The sequence below is a fragment of the Fundulus heteroclitus genome, chromosome 15 (assembly GCF_011125445.2).
Source record: "Fundulus heteroclitus isolate FHET01 chromosome 15, MU-UCD_Fhet_4.1, whole genome shotgun sequence".
Lineage (NCBI taxonomy): Eukaryota > Metazoa > Chordata > Actinopteri > Cyprinodontiformes > Fundulidae > Fundulus > Fundulus heteroclitus.
This window is the reverse complement of record NC_046375.1, coordinates 16928483-16938067: the sequence shown is the minus strand read 5'-3', so window position 1 is coordinate 16938067 and position 9585 is coordinate 16928483. Positions and strand designations below refer to the sequence as shown.

The 9585-nt window shown below is 40.0% G+C and overlaps 1 protein-coding gene across 1 annotated transcript; it reads right to left on the bottom strand.

Annotated features, from left to right (window-relative positions):
* Positions 1-1136: 1136 nt before the first annotated feature.
* Positions 1137-2544, bottom strand: LOC105930525 (C-C chemokine receptor type 4). The gene has a single exon (XM_012868777.3). The coding sequence runs from the start codon at positions 2517-2519 to the stop codon at positions 1551-1553; it is 969 nt and encodes a 322-aa protein (XP_012724231.2). The 5' UTR covers positions 2520-2544; the 3' UTR covers positions 1137-1550.
* Between the last annotated feature and the right edge of the window lie 7041 nt (positions 2545-9585).

Sequence of the window (9585 nt, the reverse complement as noted above, 5' to 3'; positions counted from 1 at the left end):
TCTTAAATAAATAGCGTACCACCACCTGCTCATTGGTGTGGATTTGTCCAAGTGTTACGTTATTTGTAACCGGGAGAACCATTTATTCTCCCGGTCTGAAGTCAAAACACCGGAACATTCCTGCAAGCCAGCTCTTGAAACAAACCGAATGCCTGTAACTTAATGTAAATAAAATGATTACATTCATATTTATCTAACACTTGGCATAACTTAATCAATCATCCGCATGTAAACAGAATCCAAGCAGGAAGAAAGACATGACAAAAGCAACATTTTTTATTTTTTTCACACATGGACAACATGTTACATAATTTTTAATACGCACACATAATCAAAAGGTCCATGTCAGGACTCAGTTGGCAGAGCCATGCCGTTTTTCTGGCTCTGCCTCTGTCTGCTTTCCCCGCAGGTGTTTCCAGTTGACTGGTGGGTGGGGCACGCACATGGGGGATTCAGCAGCGTTTGGCCGCGCTACAAGAGCTGCATGCAGACAGCAGGAGGATGCCAGAGTGTTATCAGTCGTGGTATGACTGCAGGCCACTGTCTCGGTGCCGAGATAGATTTCCCTTTAGCTAACTGCTTACTTGTGTCTCCCAGGTTCCCTCCCGAGTGCTCTCGTCTCCTCTCTGGAGAACCCTCTCGTGAAACCTCCACTCTGAGTTCCTTCGCTTGGATTCACCTGTTGCTCTGAGCCTGTCTGGTTCCCCCTGCTGTCCTGGATCACTGGATCGGCGACGCTGCTCGGACCATCCTCCGCCTACGCCCCGATCTCTGGAGCAGCTGCCACCATCTACTACAGCACGCTGAGTCCTAACGTCCTCCCCTGGTCCTGTTGCCGCATCCGGTGGTAAGCTTACGTTCCTCAGATCGTTCCCGCTGTGCCTGTCTTCATCTAATCGTCTTTCCTTTCCTTTCAGTGACTTATCGGGTACAGGTCCCATCGTTCCCTCGTCACCTCCTGAGCGATCGTACCTTCACCATCCCTAAATAAACTGCTTAAACTGATTCCTGCTGCCGAGTTTGTTTCTGCATGTGGGCCAAATATATAAAGCCAAACATGACAGTCCTTCATTGTTTGGTAAGAACATGGCACATAGGCCCGAAATAAGGGAATGTTGAATCTCAGCTTGCTCCAATGCGTGATTATGTACTCACGCTGACTGATGTCCTGAAACTGGGACTGGTTTTATGAAAAATTATGTTCAGATAAGGTCCAATAAAAAATAAGGATTTGACCAGATACAAAGACACTTTAATCAACATTAGTCCAAGAAAACGCCCCCAGCTTTCCAAGGATAATTGAATTTATTATCAAATGAGTAAAATTGAGTGGTGCACTGGATGAATATGAAGAAAAAGATTAATAAGGTATATGCAGAAAAAAAAATCTCACTAAAGATTAATTAAAATGACAAATGATAAGTTATAATTCCATTTCGAAGTTCATTTTTACAGTTTTTGATAGATGACATAATTAGCAGGGAAGGATGAATGTTTTGATTTAAAAAAAAAAATTGCTTTGTTTAGTTCTGTATACAAAAATTGTCCTTTCAATTATTAATGAAAGCTTCTGCAATTGTACTTATATCCGGTGTTTGGGTAGTTCTGATCTGTTGCAATTCTTGCTGGTTTTTGAAAAGAATAAATTTTTTATGCGAAGTAAAGGCATACAGCAGTGGATTGATGCAATTATTTACAAATGCAAGTCCCTTGACAATGTCCCACATATCTATACAAAATTTCAACAGGCTTTTATCTTTGAAGCATATAGCTCCCAAGGCCAACATGTTTATGGTATGAAGAGGAGACCACAGAAGAAAGTTGCTTATAATGATACTGGTTACCAGTCTGGTCGTCCGTGGACTGTTGGAAAACGTTGCGTGGCTGACCTTCCTGTGGAGGCGAATGTAGGAATAGGCCACCACAGAAAAGGAAACACATCCAGATGTGGTCTCTGCCAGTAGCACTGCAATTCCCTGGCTCTCAGATGAAAACTGAGGGTAGCAGTACGTCCACTTCTGGTTAGTTTCCAGCTGCTCAATCATCAGAGCAGGGATGGACAGGATCATAGCAACAAGCCACAGCAGAACCAGTAGCAGTCTTTTTTGTATCTGAATGCTCCTCCGTAGGTGCACCACCACAATGTATCGCTGGACACTCAACACTGTCACAGTCAGCAGACTGCCATAAAGGCTACAGTACACAATATAACCGAGAAGCTTGCAGGGAACCTCACCGAATGTCCAGCTCTTGAGCAGACTGTAGATCCACAGGGGAAGAGTTATCAGAGAAAGTAGGTCAGAAATGGCCAGATTCAGCATTAAACTCCGGCTCAGGTGGGACATGTTCTGCCAGTTGGGCTTTAGAATAATCACAGCAATATTTCCAGGAAATCCGAGCAGAAAGCAGAAGGACAGCATCACCCCAGGGATCAGTCCACTCGTTTTCCAGGCACGGCGAGGTAGAAGTCCTTGAGCAGACAAATTAGAGGTGTCCATGGTAGAAATGAAGTGATCCATGGTGCAGTTGGCTGGAAAAGTTGCACACTGAGAAGTTAACAGTGGTAAATGAGTTGTTACGGAAGAAACAAGGTCAGTCAAAGAGGAAATGAAAAAAACCACAATCACTAAAAAGGGGCCGCTTCTCCTATGTTAAGTTTTCGTTTCTTGTCATGCAATCAGGAAATGTTCGGTTAGATTGTGTTTGCATGATGAAGACCTGAACAATAGGCTATGGCCCACATTTGAGCTTTTAACATTTGCTATTGTTTAGCTAAGGAATACCTTGCCACACATTTCATTTGGTTATATATCTACCAACTTTTAAAATCTAGAGTGAAATTTTTGCCCATCCTTCAAAATAGTACAGGCTCGGTCTGTGATTGTCAGTTTTCAAGTCGTACCACGAATCCTCGATTGACTACAGGTCTTTGTGTTTTAGATAAATATTGTTTATCTGAGTTCTTTCTGGTCTGATGGTCTTCTCTGTGTAATGACAGAGCTTTGTATTTAATTAAAATCAGCTATAACTTAACTGTCTAGATTTTTCAAGGGGGAGCACTGTCTCTTTTGCTTTTAATACAGACTCTTGAAGTCCACACACCTCACCATAAGCAACATTCACTCTGAGCTGGAAAAAGAACCGATGCTCTGAAATGTGAAGTTGAAGTGTCAGAGTTTAAAACAATGATACATGCTTTATAACTGGGATTCAAATAAATCAATATATTTGTCTCTGTGACAAAATAAAAGGTTTTCTTGCCATAATAGGCAAATAAGTTTTCAAAGAAACTTTGTTCAAAATAAACAATAGATATGTGTTTGAATAGCTCTGTTAGGATCATGTTCCAAGATAATCTTTTGACCCACATGCATGAAAATCCCTCAGGACAAGAAAAACAGTTAAAAAAACATATTAAGGAGGCAAAGATCATTACAAGGATAGTGCAAGTTAGTTCCAAAGAGTTATGATCGAATGTGATGTTTGGATGAGAGGATAATCTCCAGATCATGGGATGGCCCAGTGGGCAGCCCAGTGATTACCTCAAGGGATGAGGTAGCTCTGAGAGAGTTTCTAGTCTGGCTTGAAACTGAGGTGCATTAGCTTTCATGGGGGATTGGTGTTGCACGTAAGTGGGAGAGAAGTTAGGACTCAAAGATGAAGGAGCTGCGGCAGATGACCGTGGAACTGGGAATTATTCAGGAAGTTCTTGTGGAGGATCAGATGTGGCTTGGAAAGGAACAGTAGCTCAAGGATCTGAGGTACAACCTGGTGAGAATTATTTCTCTGATCTTTGGCTTTAGAAAATGTGGTGAACAGAAAAAAAACATTAGAGTGTTCGAAAGGATTTTGAAAAAGTACATTTTTGGCTTGTAATCTAAACAGCATGGTTGACCATCAGGCTAAAAGTGGTTGTTAGATGGCCCCTTAAATATGAAGCAGCTAATTAGATAATTGCATTCATGTGTGACTGCAGCACTATCCAGACCGCACCCCCAACTGGAAGATTTGCAACCCAGACATATAACCATAGCACACTCACACTCCAACCCATGGCAGTCAGAATGACATAAACTCACAGACTAGATTTTACTAAAGATATTTTGTATGTGGAAAAAGCTCATCTGCGCCACCTTGATTTTGAACTTTTCAAGCAATTAACAAAACACAAATCCTCTATAACGTACTATGAATCTGACACTGGACATAAAAGCTAATACAAATATCTTTTAACCCTGTAAAATATGTTTTTGTGTTGCTTACAGATAATATGTTGACGTGTTATTATTCCGTTCTGCAATTGTACTGATCTTTAAGCTTCTTCTGGAACATTTTTTTTTTTTTTTTTGCAAACACTGTACATATTTCTAGAATTAAAAGCATCAAGGATAGGATTCAGACAGCGCTTTAAAATTTTCTTTGCTCCATAAATACTTCACACACGTTTAACAAGTTGTCATTCTTTAGATATATATATAATTCCTTGCTCATGTATGGAGCCCAGAGAACAAAAAAGTGGTTGCCTGGGACATGCTGGTGGGGCTGGGGTAGTATGTGCGACCAAAGAGGCCTTAGTCCTCAAAATGGCCATCGCAGGTCTCCCTCCCTCGCTCTCAGCCCCCTTCCTGTCAACCTAATTTCATTAAAAGACCACCAGTGCCACAAAAATGACTAAAAATGTCTGGTTGTCTGTGCATTGTTGAAAAGGCTGTCTTGTTAACCTTTCTGTGTGTAGTAAACATATGAAAATGCCCCAAGACAAAAAAAAATAGATTTAAAAAAAGTCTCTTTCAGTAGAACAGCCAAGCACTGGGTATTAGAAGACTACTAATCCACTGCTGATTGGCTGGCTGCTGTCCATCTCAACATTGGTGCTTCAAAATTTGCAAACAAGAGTGTAAACGGCAGCGCCTTCTTTTGTACCTGATGGCACCTTCTCTGATGCACTACAACAAGATAGTGCTGGTTGTTAAATCCACTCACAGTCAGCAGGCTGCCATGATTATTGCTGTATGCATATTCTGCCAGAAAAGAATCATTGCAGTGTTTCCAGGACCGTCAAGGAGGAAACAAAGAAACAACGCTACCTCAAAGAAGAGCTCAATGGAATATCTGGAAGGATGCAGAAAATGTCCTGGAGTCAAACAGGAACTTCAGGACACTAAAGGGGACTGTGTGGCCATGAAAAGGCACAACAAGTTTTACTCATAAATATGGGGCCATATGTCCAACTGAAGGGCAAAGACTAAATCCAGGAAGGAGGACTCAGCAGACTCACCAAATTCTGGTTGCATAAACTCTTGATCTTGACAAGTTTCGGCACCCTCACGGTTTATTATTTCCTCAGTCTCACAGAAAAACACAGGAGAAGGCAACAATTTCATTTCTTCCCCTTAACAAATTGATGCTCTTGGTGATAATGTTTCTTCCTCATTGTATTGTGTATTAGACGATGTAGCCCCCTTGGAAAAGAAAGAAAGTATTCACAGGAAGCTGGCTCCTTGGTTTAATTTAGAGCTTCATACTTTGAAGCACAACATTAGGAGGTTGTATAGAAAATGGTGCTCTACATATTTAAAGGAATCCTAATTACTCTGGAAAAATAATCTACTGTTGTATAAAAAGACCTTTCACAAAGTTAGAGCAGCATATTTTTCATCATTAATGAGCCTGGTTCTGCTGGATGTTCTTTTCCTGTTAAAGGGGACTTCCTCTCCACTGCCACTACATGCATGCTCGATATGAATGCTGCAAAGTCAACGGCAATGCAGAAAACTGTTCACTGTGGCTCTATGCTCATTCAGGAGGAGTGAATGCTGCAAGTCAATGAGTTGATGCAAATTTGCTGGATTTCCTTAGATAGGAAACTTTACTTTGTAAAGCGCCTTCAGATGACAATATTTTGTGAATTGGTTTTATATATTTAAAACTGAATTAAACTGAATATGATCTGTGTGTGAATCATGGGTAAGTAGAAATAACCCTAAAAATTACATAGTAAAAAAGTTTTCTATCTTCCCCCTAATATAAAAACAATAATTTCTGGGGTTAGGTTGTGGGCGGGGGGGGATCACATTTAACATGTTACATGTTTCTCATATTTACAAAAACTTTGATAAAAGCTCTTGTCGTAGAATCTTCTGTTCTGAGTCTGGAATCCCCTAACGTGGGCCATAATGGCATCATTTCTGACGTCAATATTTACCACAACCACCTACACCTAAGGTAAGTAGACAAGCTTATATGTATGCTTTCCCTATATAGCTTCCATATCATTGTAGAGAGTGTTATACAAATATATACACACATACTAGGCTTTTCAATGCGTGCAAAAGCATTCATCACCTTAGTGTATCATTCTAAAGTGGAAGGAAAAGAGTACATTACTTATATAAATATTTTGTGCTGGACTGCATTTGTATTCAGCTCCCTCAAGCATATACTTTGTAGAGCCGCATTTTAGTGCAATTACAGCTGCAAACTGTTCAGTCATGTCTCTACCAGCCTTGCAAATAAGAATGTGAAGTTATTGCCCATTCTTAGCTGTGTGTTTAAGGTTGTCTACCTGCTAGAAGGTGTATTCCCTCAATTATAATCTATTCTATTCTGATCTATCTAATCTATCATAATTCTTTCATTGTGTGTCAAGGCAGTTTTCAGAATGTGTTAAGAATTATGTTTTTCCACCAACACAGCATTTTGTATTCAGGCCAAATATTGAATTAGGTAGAATTCCTCGACCATTCTAATGTTCTACCACATGCTTGATGCATAGCCTACATGGTTTGTGGCAAATTGTAAGCTGCACTTCTATGACTTTCTTTCAACAACAGTTTTATTGCATAAAGGTCAAATTTGTGTAGTCCATGTAAAATAGTTTTCATATGAAAAGATTGTCCCACCTAAGCTTTAAATCCCTGCAGGTCCTCCAGAGTTGCCATGGGGCACTTAGGTGCTTTTCTGAATAATGCTCTTGTTGTGCAATTACACACTGTTTTAAGTTATTTAATGTTTAACAAATAACTCTCCGTTTCTTAGATATTGTCCGGTGAATATCAGCTCAAGAGCTGATATCAGGACAATAGTTGAAAGGGATAATTTTAGCACTGTCGTTCTTTTAACAGCAAACTCTGCATGCATATAGAATAAGGAGTGACAACTTCTCTTCAAGTTCAATAATTTATTAACAGAAATAAAATTAACATCCAGAGAACATCACAATATAATGCTGTTTATCTGAATTAACACTATATTGCAATCAATAAATCCTCTCTACAAGGCTAGTGAAACTTACACTACTAAGAAAAATGAAGATAAAAAGAAGCAAAAAAACTATGTACACACAAAAGAAACAAAAGACAAAATAAAATGGTTGATCATCATCATCAGCATCATCAGAATAACTCTGGTTTACTGCAGATCTGAGTTAAAGAACCAAAGTCCATCTTAAAGAATGTGAATTGAGGTTAAATTAGCTTAACTAATTCAGGACATTTGGTGTGTGTTTCAACCCATTCACAATGCAAATCCTGAGTAAAACAAAACATTATTTGATAAAATAAATAAAATAAAATGACATTTTAAAGAATGATTTTCTCAGCAAACATCAATAAACTTCTAGAACGCTCAATTTTAGTAATGCGATTATAACCGTGTTGCTGTAGCAATCGCTTGCTAAAATCGGCTAATTTAAAGTTATACAAAACACCTTTAAACCAACATTAAAATTTTATATTAATGTGGCAATAACGCTCATAGCACTATCGAACGATGGTGGAGTGAAACGTAACAAACCTTATGTTTGACACGAACCGTAATCGTATATCCGGGAAAACAGAAGTTACCGGAAACTAATAGCATTTATGCTAGCGGACATTCGGCACTAAATTAAAAAAGCTTCAACTTTTTTCTGGTCATAATGAATGGGCCGGATAACACAAATATTAATATTCCATCAATGTGTGAAACCCTTCTGGAGATAACGTATGTTATAACTATAAAACACACTCGAATTACATCAGCAATGGAATGGTTTAAAGAAGCTGGCGGTAGTCCATGTGTTTAAAAACACCATGAAAACGCATTATGTAAACCCTCTTAATTTAACCATTTAACTTTTCCTGTTATTTCTCTGCCAAACCTGTCGGTGCCTCTGTGTGAGTTCGGTTCACTTTGGGCATCCAAGGGAAAGCAGTACTCCAAGGAATCGTTGGTTATTTCAGCAGCGGGCATGCGGTTCTGCGCTAGCCGGAACACGGTCGGAGCAGTCCCCAGGTCGTAGTCGAGTCCCTGACATGCAACAGGCGATTTCAGTCCAGATTTTGCTCTCAGCTTGGAAAACGGGGTCCTGTGCCAGCTGCTCTGGCTCCGTCTGGAGTCCTTTTCCTGCAATAGCTGCGGAAGCAAAACAAAGGTGGTTCGGCATAGGGATTCTTTCATTGCGGCGTTTAGCAGAAGTTAAGACTGCAGACTTAACTCTGATTCGGCCGGCAGTTCTCCAATGCCAGTCGGGTCCTCCGCTCCGCAGATGACAACAAGAATTCCCCCCTTTTGTCACGCCATTGAAGTGACGGGAAATGAGTTTCACAGAAAGCACATTTTACCCTGCTTGTGAGTCTTTAAGCCTCATGAGGCCCGCATGTTGGCTGGTCACCCAGGGCGGACCCTCTCCTTGAGAGTCCACCAGCAAGAAGAGAAAGATAGTGAGGTGAAGTCAGGCTTCATAGCAGGGTACCATGTGGTGAGAGGCTGTCTCTGCATGGATGTGTGAAATTCCTTTGCTTACAACCCATTTTGATTTCTCCTCCGGTTACATGTTGTTCCCAATTCAATCAGATTTCTTGCCAATGGCTTGATGGCACAACACTCTCCTTGCCTGGCCTGTCAAATTAGGTGAATAGCCATGTTGTGGGAGGCTTGGAGTTTTGCCACAATCCTTTCTTAGATGATATGTTGAACAGTAAACACTGCTTGGAATCCAAAGATTGGAACATTTCTTTATGAGCTAACCCTGTTTTAAACTCCTGCACATCTTTTCATCCAGGGTGTTCCTTGTACTCCATAATGCTGTTAGTTCACCAATATTGTTAACAAACCATTAAAAAGCCTGTCAAAGTCATCTTTAAGATCCCCACAACCCCAAACTTCTCAATCACAAAGGGAAACAGAAACTGTCAGCATGCAAAAGGCCAAGCATACCAGCACGGGGTACCAGACAGTAATACCTAGTCAGAATCATTATTGCATTTATCAGTTTTTATCTATTACATTTATTTATCTTAAAATGTATTCTTCAAATATTCTGCAGTTGTATTTATCAGTTGTTACTGTTATATATTCAGCATAAGTACAATACTGACTTGAACTTAAGAGGAATGTTACTTTTTACTCATCTAAGGAGCAGAATAACACTATTTGAAATATGTCCACATTGCCAACAAAACAGCATAGTTTACCTACTGCTCTCACTGCAACACACTGTCTCTTTAGTTCTTCTATTTGGTCTACTAGCAGAGACACATGCCATCTCCTGTTACTAGATACATATATCTCAGCAACAATGTTTAATTCCTCCTAACTTTTCTG

Bases quoted from the DNA above. Each gene is read 5' to 3' on its own strand.
- LOC105930525 (XM_012868777.3), bottom strand. From the start codon at position 2,519: ATGGATCACTTCATTTCTACCATGGACACCTCTAATTTGTCTGCTCAA.